This window comes from Pectinophora gossypiella, chromosome 6 (assembly GCF_024362695.1).
Source record: "Pectinophora gossypiella chromosome 6, ilPecGoss1.1, whole genome shotgun sequence".
Taxonomy (NCBI): domain Eukaryota; kingdom Metazoa; phylum Arthropoda; class Insecta; order Lepidoptera; family Gelechiidae; genus Pectinophora; species Pectinophora gossypiella.
In genome coordinates, this window is record NC_065409.1 from 826,861 (window position 1) to 844,148 (window position 17,288).

Here is a 17,288-nt window from a genome sequence, read left to right on the forward strand (position 1 = left end):
CGGCTAGAGTCTTCATACTCGAAAGCATCGCCACGCACAACCGCTCATCAGGAGGAGGCAATCCAACCTGACTATCCAAGTCGCAACGCTGGCTCGATACTGATTATCTAGCTTCATCTCATATTGGCGGATGGTCCTCCTGTCCCAATATCAGAAAGAAGGTCATGGATAATAATATCTCACCGCACCACTCCTGTAGATAGCTGTATCTCCCAAAGCACCACTATAGAACAATTCAGAACCATGTTACAGTGGTAACAACAACTGTTCCAACAATTATTCTACATTGACACAGTGAGGTAGCAGGCCGTAAACCATAAAGATTCACCCTGTGTAACGTCAGATTGGTTTTCGAGTAGAATCCTCGGGGAATTCTAACTACAATAAAACACAGCAAGATTACAATCCAACCTGGACCATCAGTCTAGGTTGACAAAATATAAAGTAAAAATCTAAATCCATGAGGTTACCTCTAAAACCAGGATACCTCATTCTGCATACTGATCTCCCATCTCCAGGCAATAATTATATTACCTCGAAATGTAGATTTCAACACACAGAACTACACGAAGAACATTTTTTTTTTTTTAGTCTATGCGGCAATATGTACAATTTTCATTGTAAACATTGACACACAGCCCAAACATACAACAAATTAGATAATAAAGTCCAGCCAGAATATGTCGCAAGCAGTCATTCCCTACGCGTCAGTAAAGTGTCAGTCAAAGTTAAATAGATAAACATACATAAACTACATAATATAATAACATAAATAGTTACAAAACAAAAACAAAGGTAAACAATCACAAGCTGCACATGGTCCTTACGTTCGCAAGTTTTCCTATGCACTTTTGGCACTCCTATCGGGCCCTACCAACTTACAGAATCTCTCTTCCGACTTGAAATTCCTAAATAGGAAAACACTAGATTCAAATCAAGAAATAAGTAAGTAGTTTTATAATAATATAAACACTAGAAAATCATTATCACTTCCATATAGATTTGTAGGTCTATGAAATTATGAAACCTAAGGTGAAACAAAATTTACATGTACATGTTTCTCTGTCTTTTTTTTTAATCCTACTATTCCCGCTATTAGCATCTATGCCTAATAAGAATGTGTCCCAATAAGACCGCGATCAACACTCTCCGATTCCTTTGCGTTGAACTGCTCACTAACATTCGACTTAATTATATTTTAAAGAGAACATGATTAAATAGAATCACGTTTAATCATTCCTTTCATTAACTTCAAGTATTTCCACTATCATAAAACCTTATAAAAATTATGTCCTAGTAAGAACATGTCCAAAAATAAACATTTTGCCATTTCTGTTTCATTGTACCTAATGTTAGATAGAAAACAAATGTTCGCCCATCTCATTTGATACATCACACACACATACACGCCCCCAAGTTCTAACAAGACGGTTTTAACTTCAAGCACTTCCAATAAGTATTATGTCCTAAAAGAATGAATCATCCTCGTTTTCCTTTTCATGTCTTGTTCATGCTATGCAACAACTGAAAGCAAATTCCAATATCCTACTGTTGGCATGTCATAAACACTTATACACAAGTCACGTTCTGAAAACTAGCTATTTATTTACCCCTGTTAATAATATCTCTCTTCTTTTCTCTTTTGTTTTGTATTTTGTTTTTTCCTGTTTGTGCAATAAAGTATTTGTTATGTTATGTTATGTTATCCATCATCCACTGCAAAACATAATTATAATACAACACTATACTGTACCCTCTATGAAATAAAATCGTTAAATGAAAAACTCATCATGGCTAGTTATCTGATACTTATATGACAAACACACTTTTCAAAATTAATGTAGCTCAAATAAATATAACAAATAAACAGAAAACACAGATTTATAATAACATTAATACATGCTTTCTAAAAATTCATGACTTCATAGCTCCAGGATATGTAACCATTATATAAATAATAATAATAATCCTCCATGCGATGTTCAGCCACCATGTCTACTACTACATTGATTGCCCTAACACTACGTAATATCGATCTGAAAGAAATCAATTAAACCTGATACTACTGGGACTACTTCTAGCTGCGAGCTCTCACCTTTAATATTGCAACCCCTAAAGTAATAAACCGAATTTCTGTTCTTCTAAACCTAACTTCATAACATACATACATATCTGGTTTGCAATCCACTAAGATGACCAGAGTTACCTTACCAGACAACTTTGCACTTTCGTTGCTATCCTTATCTTATTCCAATTAACTAAATAATCATTGTGTTCACTGCTGGACATATAACAAAATTATTAATAACTACAAGTGTAATAATCATACAAAATCACTACTCTCCATTGAATAAACCAATTTGTTTGACTTCTGGGCATCACGCTTCATTGTTGGGTGATATACGTACACACACAAACAATAAACTTACACGCATAACTTACGCCTATGTTCCCAACTGGACTAATCAGAAGTACAATCTCTACCAGGAAATATTAAAGTCACCGAAGAATATATATTTTACAGTCATAAGACTGAATGTCCTTTTAAACTCCAAACCCTATTGTCTAACCATTGCGTTTAGAAATTTCGTTCTCAAGAAGTTAATTAAAATACCCATCATACACATCATTTACTCAAACATGAACTGTGTCGTAGTTAGAATTATTTTCAACATAACAAACATACACACAATCCTCTTCTTCTTCTACTGTTTTTATTCCCCGTAGGGTTGTAGGACTCACACACAACCAATCGAATATAAATATATGTTCCACTGCTCAACTCATATACATATATACATAACTCAACAAAAAAAATATACACAACAGTTTCATTAATAACTACTGCATCACATAATCTGTACACATTTCACTGTACTCTAACATTAGACTGGGTAAAGGATAAACTGCTGGTGATGAACCATTACATGGTTTATACTAAGGTCCACATAGCATACAACCATATTTAATCAACTAGTATAATGTCTCACTGCTGGGTTTATATTTTAATGTGTATGACAATAAAATAACTAATGAGCATTATATTACGTCTGTCCACTGCTAGGCTACATACTTTTATTATAATTCTATATAACTGTTAAAATTAATCCTTATATTCTAAATGCTTGTTAAATTCTTAATTAAATCAAAATTTAATATATTACTAAATAAATCTGAATAATTACCTTCCTGACAATGTAGCCAGTTACCTATCCGTATTGCTACCAAAGAGTAGTTCATACTTTGCTAGATGTTAGCAATAATGATCAATACTACCATGTACCTAATATTTAACTAGAAAAAGCGTACGAAAGGGGAATTCACACATGTACCCATCCCTATTGAAACAAATGTAATTTTTAATATCAAATGAATATCAATTGTATGCACATATCTGTGTTAACTACTGCTATATTAATTATTTCAATGTAAATATTCCAAAAATAAAATTTACAAGTAATAAAATAATAATAGTTAAGAATTCAATGTTGTGTTTTTTATGACGTTTAAATTATTTTCGTAAATATGTTGATATTTTGTTTTTTTTTTTTTATAAAACCTAAATAAAATGTAAAGATAATGAACATATAAATCTATAAAGAAAACATACATACATAATAACATTAATAATAAAATTGATAATACTATAACTTCACGCCCCCAAGACATTCAACCATCACTCAACATTTGAGACCTCATATCCTGGTCACGGCACCAAATTGTAACACACCCCCCCTCACAAATATCCTGGTCACGGCACCAAAATGTAACACACCCCCCCTCTCGCAACTCATTTAAACACCTGCCTAAATCTATATATCCCTACAATTATCTACTTTGACCTATAAATACGTTTAAAAATACCTGTAAAAGAAATTCACACAGCACAGAAATCATATAAACAGACATATTCAAACGACTATGATAAAGCATAATATAATCCACCTGAAATAAAAGTACACAGACACGAACAGATAAAAATATATCAAATCAAGAAGTCCTTAAATTTAACATGCAACTGTAAAACGAATTCGTAAAATAATCAAATAGATTTTAATTGGCCAATTAATAATAATGTGATCGTCTAGTATATTATGGTTAGGACTCTACGTTGTGTTTTTGTAATAACTCAGATTCTTTGAATGAAGGTATGTTGAGATCAGGATGAACGTACGAAAGGAGACGTTAAGAATGCCATACATATTATACATGTCATAAATAAATATAATACAATATAAAACAATATACAGTAAATGAAATAAAGTTGAATAAATACTTATAAAATATTATATGTAAAATATTTTAATAAATACTTACTATAGATTTATTACAAATCAATAAAGAGACTAAATTAAATTAGATTAATTTGAGAATCTAGAGGAGTACTAGAATAATAATTGTATTTAGTACAATGAGAGACATAAGGCAATTAGTAATAAGCTTGAATACGATATAGCTTGAATTATTGAAGTTTTGTCAATTGAGATTAAATTGAGAGTGCTATAATAGTATCTAATATAAAAATAAATAATTATAAATATAGATAGGTTAAGTTAAATAAGGATTGATTTGTTTAGGAATTAGGTTTTATTATTGTAAAAGATCTAGGAACACAGGAAAAGGATTAGAATCCCATACCAACAATGCAACGGTATAGGGTGCCTTTTCGAGCCCCGACCACGCTCTTCGGCGAATGAGGCCCTACCCTGATTTAGGCCCCTCTCCGAAAAGGATATATTTTGTAATGGTGAGCCATTCGGCCTTGTTGTAGAGATGAAATATCTCTGAAGTATAAAATAAAGTGTAAGGATTTGGGATGAGCAGCACTCAGCACCAATCAGCTTCATAGCTTACTTTATTCAATTAGTATTAGATTTGATGTATGGTCAGCCTCATATGCAAAACATGCAATATAATATTCTTAACTTTGGTAAACAATATCAACATTTTATCAAATGTCGGTCTACACCCAAGGACACGTTAACTTGTGGTGCGATAAATGTCGTGACTACGTCCAGTATTGATATTATAAATGAGTAAGAGCATTAAAACAAGTAATATAAAAGATAATATTTGTTGATAGTAACGTAGACAGGCTTTCGTTAGTCCGTCACAAAGGACTGCAACTCGTCGATAATTTATTTATATAAATAGTAGTATGATGAAGTACTATCGAGCGCTAGGACAACGGTCTGGATAATATCGAGAATATTAATAAATAACGCAGGTATGACCGTATGACAGAGTAACAATAGAATATTCAAATTATTAAATGTATATAGAATAACATATTCTATTAATAATGTACACAAAAATATTCACTTGTCATTATGCAGAGTGCTCCCATTCAGGATATTTCAACAAGATAGGTTTGTCAAGTTAAGGAACTTTCAATAGAAGGTTGAGAAGGAAATCATATAAATTATTATCTTCAACATAGTCATAATATAAACGTAATTGATATACTTAATAAAATAATAATCATAAATATTATAATATTCATCTAGTAATATCCAGATTCATTTGTACCTATATGTCAATTTGGAACGGTTGTTGAAGAGAAATTTAGTGGGTAAATAATATAAGTAGATATTAATTAAGTACTTAGATGTTTAACCTTGCAGTGATATCAAAATTATAACTCAATCACAATAGAAGCAATATAATTTTTAGAGTTGATCTACTGACTTATCCAATCTATACTCGTCACATTCCTAATGATCCTAACCAATCCTAATCTTACACCTATTCTTACTTGAGACCTGAAACCGATGTTTCAGATCGCTTTGTTCCTCTCAGCAACACCGTACGACTCCACCCTCTAGCTACCCGGCTCGTCTTTCTCAACTCCAGCGTCATCCTCTACAGTCTTTTCAATCCCTACAGTCTTTTCAACCCCTACAGTCTTTCCACTCACTACACTCACAACACTCCCGACGGTCACGACCTGCTCCCGCGACGTACGATGGGCAAGCCCTCGTCAACCCTCACAACGACCACGACCTGCTCCCGCGACGTCCGAATCGCAAGACCACTCACAACCCTCACAACGACCACGACCTGCTCCCGCGACGTCCGATGGGCAACTCCTCGATCCTTGTGTTCTCTCTAACATTCTTCCCACACGTTCTCAAGTTGTTTTTTTCCCAAAAACCATTAACCTTTCTACATCTGCATTGCATATGTTAAGTGCAATCATTCCTATACTTTATTGCCAACAATCGAGTCCTTTGTATTTGGTTGGAATGCCCATTGTGCTAGCCACTTAGACAAAAGTTACTTCTCTGTTCTCATATCATATATCACAAACTTTATGGCAAACATTTGTATATGTTATCGTCTAATATTTAAATTTATTGGACGTTTTGTTTTTGGCTTAGTATTTCTTATGAAATGTTTATAAAAACCTTTTCAAGTACCTACCCTACAGTATGTTATTCCCATGGCGTAAAGTTCTTAGGAATGCGTATAAAAAAGTAACACATTTAATAAAACAAACATAATATGTTCACACCCTCTTTCCCTATCAGGGTAGCCAGAAGCACTACCTTCACACATCGTACCAGCCTCCCTTTGCTTCTCCGATTCTTACTCCGAATATTATGTTGGTTATTGGGGTTGGTTCCGTCACATACTTACTGATGTAAGTATGTAGTCGTTACATGAGCCATGTCAGGGGCCTCTGACGGCTCAGTAAGAACCCTGACACCAGGGTTGATGAGGTTGGTATTCCACCTCACAACCCACACGATAAGAAGATCACGTTAAAGCTGTACAACGCCATCTACATTGCACTTGGTGAACGCAGACTGAAAAGTCCCTTTTATGTCGCACTGTGCAGTTATTTGATTCTCATTAATTTTTACCGACTTCAAAAAAGGAGAAGGTTCTCAATTCGACCGTATTTTTTTTAACAGTGTTCGTTCTTGGAGTGACACGACGATATCTCAATTTGGTGCCAGAGCGGCACCTAGGAAGCTGCACCACTGTTTCATGACATCATAGAGTAATCTCACGAATAACGAGCAAACTTGCACCACTTATCCCAAGTTAACCTAACTTATTCCAACTTATCACAACTTGCGAAAAATCCCGACAACTTTCACAGTAAATTGCGTGGAAACATTTTTTTTTATCGTGAATCTAAAGTCAGGCTTTGTTGGATAGGTTCAACGTTATCTTTTTTTAATTTTTTGATTTAGTCACTACTGGCCGTGGTAGCCCAGTTGTTAGAACGCTTGTCTTTCACTTTGAGGTCGCAGGTTCGAATCCAGCACAGGCCTAAAGCAATGATTGTCGAATTTCATTCCGAATTAATATTTGGATCATAAATGATTATCACGTGCTCAACGGTGAAGGTCAGACAGGCAGTGGCTTCTGTATAAAACCGGACCTGTCAAATCTTCAGGTTAGGTAAGCGGACCCTGTGAAAAAAAAACGGGATAGTGCTAGGGGGATGATGATGATTCACTACTAGTCACTAGTCACTACTAGGGGGATGATGATGATTTACTACTAGTCACTACTAGGGGAATGATGATGATTCACTACTAGATACTAGTCACTACTAGAGGGATGATGATGATTCACTACTAGTTACTAGTCACTTCTAGAGGGATGATGATGATTCACTACTAGTCACTAGTCACTACTAGGGAGATGATGATGATTCACTACTAGTTACTAGTCACTACTAGGGAGATGATGATGATTCACTACTAGTTACTAGTCACTACTGGGGGTGTCCAGTAATTTATGGTCCAGCGGACCTATCACGTTAATCTAACAGAAAGCTCGGTGAAGTGTGGGTATTTAGTTTATCTTGAAATGGATGTACCTCTGCCTACCCCAGTTGGGATATACTTGTGAGCTTATGCTGTGTTTAGTTTAATTAAGACACAATTTGACGCAGCAAATGAAGTAATAATACACCATCAAAGTAGCGAGGTGTTGGAACGATTCTACCAATATTACTTAATATTAACATTGTACTGTCATCGAGAGAAGCGATAGGGCAAAGAACTATTGAGATCTTTAGGAATATCAGAATAAAATGTTTATAGTTATGTAGTTCATGCTCTCGTACTTATTGTTTTTGTGGTTATACGATTTTACGTTGGGCAAAAAAATAATGGAACTAGACATTTTTTGGCAGTTTAAACAACCCTTTCAAGATTGAGAAAAAAGAAAAAAAATCTGTCGAGTTATACGCCAACGTTTCTTGTTGGCGTATAACTCGACATTTCTTTTTTCTTTGAAATAATAATATGCTCAAGTTTGACCACAATCTCACCTGATGGTAAGTGACCATGCGGTCTAGGGTGGATGCCTATTCACTGTAGCCTTGAAGATTATAGTTATACTCACCCAGATTATAACGAGATTTACCTTATTTAATTCACGCATTTATTTTAAAATTTACAGCTGGCAATCATCTGTTTGCCTCAATACTTGGCCGAATAAGTAGGGAGCGCTGAGGACTCTCTCCCGGTACAAAAAATTTACATGACAGGTCTCAGAGTGTCAAGTGTGATTGGGCTGGTTTTCCCTTCGCGGGTTGGAAGGTCAGACAGGCAGTCGCTTCTGTAATAAACCGGACCTATCAAATCTTCAGGTTAGGTAAGCGGACTCTGTGAATAACGGGATAATGGTAGGGAGATGATGAGGCCTGAGAGTGCCCAGCTAGGCGCGAACATAGGCTCAGGGCGTCGCCAAAGAGCATTTTTTTTTTAATTTATATTTACCATTATTAGGCAACGTAGGCCCACTTGTTAGTTACTAAAAAAGAAAAAACCTTAGAAACTATGTTAGTAGTCTTCTTCTTCTATCGTGTGGGTTGTGAGGTGAATTACCATTTTTTTTGGCCTCAGTGTTGTTAGTAGTAATAAGAAATACACCCTAATACACACACACACACTCACACTAGACACAACCAATCATGACTGTCTCACTAAAACTCACATGAAGTGTTTCAGCGCAGGCGTCTCATACCTAGCAGCAATCATCTGTAGGATACTGTTGGGACTGTCCCAATTATATTTGAAATAAATCGATTCATTGAACGACTTGTCTTCGCGATAGTAGTCGCAATATGCTCGTAATGAAGCTGACAGAATGAACACTCCCTAAATAGCAATGCCCGGAATTCAATTGTATCGCTTAAACAACGTAATATCGAATATCGCGCTAACTTTATCTTCTAAGTATGTCTGCATCCTTTGAAGTACATTGTCGTACGTAGTTTATAGACGTTGGTGGATTACTGTACATACAGAATATACATTGTTTTAAGTTTACGCGGTTATTATCACAATTATATTTTGTGATAATGTATGTATGTACGAGTATGTGTATATGTATATATATATATATATATATATATATATATATATATATATATATGTGTGTGTGTGTGTGTGTGTATGTATATATATATATATATATATATATATATATATATATATATATATATATATATATATATATATATTATGTACTTACATATAATTCCTATTTTAAGTAATTTGGTAATATTTAATCTATGTACGAATATTAACGCATATTTATGAAACGCGACATTCGTGCCTCACCCAACAGGGTCCACATAATACCAGCGTCGTGGTTCACGCCGCGACTTGTGCTGAGTGAGGCCCTTTTATCTCAGGACGTCCACCACCACCTTATGATCATTGTAACTAACATCCTCCTATGCTTTTTGTAATTGTTTTGTGTTTTTTTTTAAGTGATGTTATTGTCTTGTCTTTGTATGTGGCGTCCTTTTATAATAAACAATTAACGGTTAAACGAACTTACCTGTAAGTGAAGTTCTATCGTAATTATACGAGTGCTTCGTTCGAAGAGATTAGTAACCTGTAAGATGATAAGCTTGAACACAATGTAGTAACGCATAGTGACACCATTCATTGCACACATAGTTGAAAGCATATAGAAAAAAAAATAATAACAAAAGTATTTTTTTTTTTTTTTTTTTTAAGGGTAGTCTTATATTGTCTGCCCCACTCGGATAGTCTCCGCGCGCTTCATTAGTTTAGGGCTCTGTTTGCGATATTTGCAGAACAGATTTGGGGTCTAGGGCGGGCGGGGGTTACTAATCTCTTCGAACGAAGCACTCGTATAATTACGATAGAACTTCACTTACAGGTAAGTTCGTTTAACCGTTAATTATACTTCGTGCTTCGTTCTCGAGATTAGTAACCTGTAAGATGATAAGCTTGAACACAATGTAGATGTTGAGAGCAGGTTCGGGAAATATCGCAGTAAAGAAAACTATAACGAAGTGTAGATGAAATGTATAATTGTCTAGTACTTATTATTATAATGTGTCTAGATGATTACAAACTAAATAAAATTACAAATTATTATTTAATATAGCACGAGCCAACTCTGCCTCGTTTGTGGTCATGATGGTTCTATTGTAGAATTTTCCAAACGTGGTGGAGTTTTGACTCCAACTAGCAGTTTTTCGAATCTGGTCAATGCTAACCCCTGCGCTGTATGCCTGGGATGTGGCAGCGTGGCGCGTGCTATGTGCTGAAAAGATTGACACATCCACACCAGAATCTTTCAGTGTAGACTTAATCCAACGACTGAGTGTTTGTGTGGTGACGGCTTTATGAGGCCGCTTAAAACTGATAAAAAGGTAATCTGACTCTCTAATTGAGGCCGTTCTATTTATGTAGCTAATTAATGACTTGGCTGGGCAAATCCCAGGTTTTTGCAGAAAGAAAGGTAAGGTAAGGACTGGATTATTCGTACCGACTTTCGAAGTTTTGATGAGATCTGAAATTTTGATAACAATCTTATCTGGAAACATCTTAATGTTATAAATATTTATTTTCGACAGGGTTTGTACCCTATGGGCGGTAACCAGTGCCAGTAATGTTACACATTTTTTTGCAAGTTTTTCCATTGATATGGCCTCGTTAGGGTACAAGAGAGCCAGGTAATCTAGCACGCACCCAGTGTCCCAAGTGATATCGTACTTGGGAATAGTAGGTCTTAGCCTAAACACACCTTTGAAGAACCTTTGAATACGATAATCCGTCGATATATTGGGTCCTAAAATTAAGGACAAGGCTGCTCTACAGCAATTTAACGAACCATATTGATTGCCACTATTATATAAATCAGTAAGGAACTCCATGACTTTAAATATTGATGCATCGTATAAAGGTGTGTTATTTTGTTTACAAAAATCATACCATTTATTAATATAGGTGTTGTACTGTTTAAAAGATGAATCAGCTAAAGAACTAATCATTATATCTACTGCCGAGGCTGGTACGGACCGTCGCAATAGTGCTGCCCGGATAATATTCCGGCAGCCAGGGTAAGGTTCGAGTGAATGTTCCTCCTGCTGGAATGAGAAACGATTACATGGTCATTTGAACTGAACTCAAAAATATGGGACGTCAAAAGACTGCGGAAAATTGGGTACCAAGGTTGTGTGGGCCACAACGGGACGATCATGATACCGGTCGCTTTGTCGGCGATAATCTTGCGCAGTGTTTTAAGTATCATCGAAACCGGTGGGAAGGCATAAAAATATAGATTCTTCCAGCTTATCGTATATGCATCGATAGCGAAGGCGTCAGGGTCCCTGTGCCAAGATACGTACTTTTCACATTTCTTGTTCAGTCTACTGGCGAACAGGTCGATGTCTGGGGAACCAAACTGTGAAACTAACTGGTCAAAAGTAGAGTTTTCTACCTCCCATTCTATGTCTGGATGTGAACGTCGGGATTCAGTGTCAGCTACGATGTTTTCTTTAGATGGGACATATGAAGCCTTTATAAAGATTTTCCTATGTTCACACCATTGCCAGATCTGTCTAGCAATGTCAGTGAGATGTGGGAATTGAATCCCGCCCATGCGGTTAATGTAGGATAGCGCAGTAGCGTTGTCTATGCGAATTAAAACTTGACAATTTTCTAAATGTTTTGCAAAAATTTTAATCGCAAAGTAAGCAGCTAACAGTTCGAGATAGTTAATGTGCATCCCGCGCTCCGACTGTGACCAAGGCCCATTCGCGGTGTCACCCCCGCAGGCCGCGCCCCACCCCGTAGTTGAGGCGTCAGAAAATATTTCAACCGCGTAACAGTCGTCTCGAATACGGTGCGCAGGGCTCTCTATAGCACGTAGCCACCATTGAAAGTCCGAAAGTAAGTTTTCCGGGATTTTCATATACCTGTCATAGTCATCATGAGGTTGTAAGTTTAAATACTTACACCGTTCTAACTGTTTTGTATATAACATTCCATATTCCACTGCGGGACACGCAGACACAAGAAGTCCTATAAGTTGAGCAAATTTTCTAATTTTACACCTAGTAATGTTTATTATTTTTTGTAACTCTGCTTTGATATGTGTTTTCTTTTCGGGGGGCAAAGTTATTTGCATAGTATGTGAATCCAAGATGAAGCCTAAAAATTTACATGATTTTGAAGGGGTCAACTGACTTTTTTCCCTATTGATTATAAAACCAAGAGCGGTAAGTAGATTAATAGTTGAGTTCACGTTGTAAGAGCATTCAAGATATGATCTTCCTAACAATTGAATATCGTCAAGGTATATTGTGGAAATATGTCCAGCTGCTCTAAGTAGACTGATTACAGGCTTCATTAACTTAGTAAAGATGTAAGGCGCCGTGTTCAACCCGAATGGTAGTACATTAAACTCATAAAGTTTATTGTTCCACATAAATCTCAAGTATTTACGAGAATCTTCGTGAATTTTTATTAAGAAATAGGCGTCCTTTAGGTCGACAGTGGCCATAAAACAGTCCTGTGACATTAGTTTAATTGATGTACGAATATCCTCTAGCTTAAAATGACTTGTGTCAATAAACTTATTCAAGTTCTTTAAGTTTAATATAAAGCGCATTTGACCATTAGGTTTTGGGCGCAGGAAAACACTAGATATAAATTGTCCTTCGCAGTGTTCGCATGCTGAAATGGCGCCGATACCTAGTAGGCTATTAATAGCCTCTTCAAAGCATTGCATTTCACTGCTAGAGTAGTTTGGGATCGGTTGTACATAATGTTGCACGACTGGTCGGGCAAAGATAATTTTATAACCTTGAATTATATTCAAAATATTATGGTCGGAAGTGATAAGTGACCACTGCGAGTAAAACTGTGCTAGTTGTCCAGCGTACAGTACCGGGTCTAGCGGCGGCGGCGCGGCGGCGACGACGGCCTGGAGGCGGCGGCGCGCGTGCGGTTCGCCCACGTCGTCGTGGCAGGCACGCGGTTCTTCTGAGCCCCGGCACCCGTCGGCCTGCGCTGCTGCTGCGGTGCTGGAGCTTTCCAGTTTAAACCTTTGTTTCCCTGAGGTTTCTGCGTTTGAACAGCAGATTTTTTCCCCACCTTGTTTATCACCTTAAGCTCGGCGCCCGATTTGTTTACTGCCTTAGCCGCTTTCAAGGTATCGGTTAAGTTTTCTCCGAAGAGATATTTATCCACTTTGGAAGTACTTAAGTTTTCTTTTAGATCCTTTTTAAGGGAAAACATTGCGAAGTTTCGTCTAGTGATGGATTCTGCATATTGGATGTCGCATAATAGGCGAGCAGTGTCCATCAATTTCTTAATGAGTTCGTGATCCTTATTTTTGACACTACCTATGTGGTCAGTCATTGCGGCCCCAAGGACTGTAATAGCCGTGGCGAGTTGTTTCTGCCGGGCTTCAATAGCCTTATCTCTCTTGTACATACTATCGGGCAGAGCAGCTTTGATTTCGGCGTTGAGTATAGGCGCGCCGATGAGGCCGCAGTTACCTGGAATAGGATATTTGTCGACCAGTTCCTTCCGAACATTTTTATCTAACCCATTTGTCGCAAGGTGTTCGAAACGGGATGCTAGGTCCTTATGTATATCCGGTCCATATTGTATGGTTGCAGAGGGGTCATCGCCGAGAATCTCTAACAATGCGCTGTCGAGGACGTTCTCTGCAGCAGGTGGGGTACTCGTGGTAGCCCGAGCTTCATCCACGGCGGCGGCGACGGCAGTGGCGGTCGCGGTCCTCTCAGCCACCGCGTAGGACGGTCCCGGTTCGACATCAGAGTTGGGTCCGTGTAGAGTGACGATCAACGCCGTCCGGTCGCGCTGATTTTCTTCGCCTAGATGACAAAATTATACACGTATAAAGATACGCGTCGTAACTAGGGGGTGGTATGACTCCCACAGAATCATACGTCAGCAAAATCCGAGATTACGAGATAGTCCCACAGACGTCTCTGTACCCGAAAATTAATGTAAGGTGTATTTCCCATAGAAAAACACGCAAACATATTTTAATTCCTGAGGAATTATTCGTGTGAACAAAAAAGGTGCCTAAATATCTATACCTATACCGTACTCGTGGAGGACTCCCAGAGAGTCAACCGATTGAGCATAGTAGGTATGTGGTTATAAGTATCTAGGTACTTATATAATTATATATTTGAATCTGAGCACGTTGTGGCGGTGGAAAAACTCCCAAAGAGTTATCCGATTGCCGATTGTGCCGTAACGAAATTTGAATTTAGAACGGGCAGATTGTTGGTCATGTTTTGACCTTGACCTTGTTTTATGCAGTGGCGAGATAAACACCTAAAGTGTCTGACGAAGCCGTACATAATAAAAATTTAAATATCGAACTTGACGAAAATTATGTAAGTTTGTACTAAATACCTTGTAGGTTCTTCGAAGTAGGCGATGGTTCCCGTGACGACGCTTCCGACGATGATGATTCAATAACTCGAGCACGAGGTCTTCGTGAACGCATTATCATGCGTTCTAATGTTTTTAGACGTTTGTTAATGTGATTCACGTCACCAATATCCTCACTGTGTCTTTTGGACATTATTAGCTAGTAAAACTATTGTATTCTAAGAGTTTTTTCTCGAATTATAGGTCAATTATTTGAACCGTGCAGAATGGCGGAGCACACAAAAGCGAATGAAGCGCGCGGAGACTATCCGAGTGGGGCAGACAATATAAGACTACCCTTAAAAAAAAAAAAAAAAAAATACTTTTGTTATTATTTTTTTTTCTATATGCTTTCAACTATGTGTGCAATGAATGGTGTCACTATGCGTTACTACATTGTGTTCAAGCTTATCATCTTACAGGTTACTAATCTCGAGAACGAAGCACGAAGTATAATTTCTATTCTATTCTAATTAAAACACATAATAACGGGATCTTACCGCGTTTAAAGCAGGGATACGACATCAAATACATAAACAAGCGGCAACGAAAGAGGGTAGACAGATATGTCTGCCCGTAGAAAATTATGGATCTACCTACTCAACTCCAATCTCATCAGTCATTCCGTGATCATGGCACTTGCAACAGTGTCGAAATATCGGGAGTCTCATATCCCTGCTTTAAACGCGGTAAGAATCCGTTATTATGTGTTTTAATTATCATATTATGGAATATTTTTGTCTACGTAGCAGCATTATGGCGTATGTGACCTAGTGATTTAGAGACGACCTATGTGGTCCAGTGGTTGAGCGTTGGGCTCACGACCCGGAGGTCCGGGTTCGATTCCCGTTGGGGAAATATCACAAAAAATACTTTGTGGTCTCTAGTTTGGTTAGGACATGACTGACTGATCACCAAATTGGCCGTTGTTCCCAGTTAATATTTACTGATGTAAGTAAGTATAAAGCTTTTATATTCTGCTTTTATATTTTGATTGATTTTCATCATCTCCCTAGTTTTATCCGGATTTTCACATGGTTCGCTTACCTAATCTGAAGATTTAACAGGTCCAGTTTTTACAACACAAAAAACCTAAAAAGCAAAAGTGTTTTTTAAGCATACGATTCATGAATAATTTAAATAAAATTCACTCTCAAAGGGAATATCCCCAATTCCCTAAAAACGTGCTAAAAGTTATCTAATGCGAACCAGTAAACAGAATATATAATTTTGTTGTACAGATAGCATTTTTGATCTGTTACCTTTGAAAGCTTTCAATTCGGCTCGGAACGGTGTACCATGCATTTGTCATTTTCTAAATTTCCGCGTCTCACACGCACAATACCTCGGTTGAAAGCTCTTTTGATATTTTTTTATTACAAACAACCTTCTCGAATTTGTTTACCTACATTCACGAGTATAAGTTTACGCCCGTGTTGCCTAAAGCGGTCGGCAGAGCCAGATTATCATCATTGCGTATGGCAAACAAAAATAAAATATCCTGTGTGGATCATATATCCAGCTTAAACTCCTGAGTCTCCGCCGCATCCGCCACACAATGCAGCCCAGCTATGCCACCTGGGAACTGGTGTAGAGGGCACTCGTTCACTATGTGAGATAGCGTTTGATCCATCCGCCGCACCCTAACCTACTGTTACATTATGCCTTCTGATCCTTACGCCTAATATCAATTAGACGAATAAACAATATGCCTTATAACAATATGCAGAACGGTTCTTACCGCGTTCAAAGCAGGGATATGAGACTCCCGATATTTCGACACTGTTGCAAGTGCCATGATCACGGGATGTCTGATGAGATTGGTGTGGAGTAGGTAGATCTATAATTTTCTACGGGCAGACATATCTGTCTACCCTCTTTGCCACTTGTTTATATATTTTATATCGTATCCCTGCTTTAAACGCGGTAAGAACCCGTTATTGTGTGTTTTAATTGTGATAATAACCGCGTAAACTTAAAACAATATGTCAAATTATTATTATGCAAAAAAATAATAGACCAAACTTAATATGACGAAGTAAAATATGCTAAAAAAAATAAGAAGAACAAATGGAATCCCGTTTTATGAGTATGGTTTCACGCGAACAAAGGGTGAACAGCTAGTTATATAGAAAACTATTTCTTACAAACCTTTTCATCCAAAATGCAATATTATTTCCCACTTCTCAAATTTGTGACTAACAAAGCGTTATTCTCCTAGCTTTCTGCAGAAGCGGGGTGGGAATCTCATTCAGCCTTACAAGTCAAATTAATTGCCAGACGATATATTTACCAGTTACGGTATGTAGCGTACTCCACCCGACCGGTGTGGGAACACCTGCTACCGCAATTAATGTTGTGCTAGACATTCATTGATGCTGCGGTGCAAACAATGAGTTGCTTTTTACACGTAAATACTTTTTTATAACAAAAAGAGGTACCGGCCTCCGTGGTCCAGTGGTTGAGCGTTGTGGTCACTATTCGAAAGACCCAGGTTCGACCCCGGTGGGGACAAAAATCACAAAAATCTTTTGTGATCCCTAGTTTAGCTAGGATTGTCCAAAAGTAAGATGATCCGTG

At 37.4% G+C, this 17,288-nt stretch overlaps 2 protein-coding genes across 3 annotated transcripts in view; both read right to left on the reverse strand.

Annotated features, from left to right (window-relative positions):
- The window catches only part of LOC126367310 (elongator complex protein 2), a 327,370-nt gene that overhangs the window by 294,502 nt on the left and 15,580 nt on the right, over window positions 1–17,288 (reverse strand). The window lies entirely within an intron of this gene.
- Window positions 10,349–13,444, reverse strand: LOC126367357 (uncharacterized). Its single transcript, XM_050010852.1, has 2 exons — window positions 13,183–13,444; window positions 10,349–11,377 (listed from the first exon to the last, which is right to left on the reverse strand). Exon 2 carries the CDS (start codon window positions 11,279–11,281, stop codon window positions 10,370–10,372), a length of 912 nt encoding a protein of 303 aa, XP_049866809.1. The 5' UTR covers window positions 11,282–11,377; window positions 13,183–13,444; the 3' UTR covers window positions 10,349–10,369.

What these genes read in the sequence shown, in the direction of transcription:
- LOC126367357 (XM_050010852.1), bottom strand. Translation starts at nt 11,281, where the DNA reads ATGATTAGTTCTTTAGCTGATTCATCTTTTAAACAGTACAACACCTAT.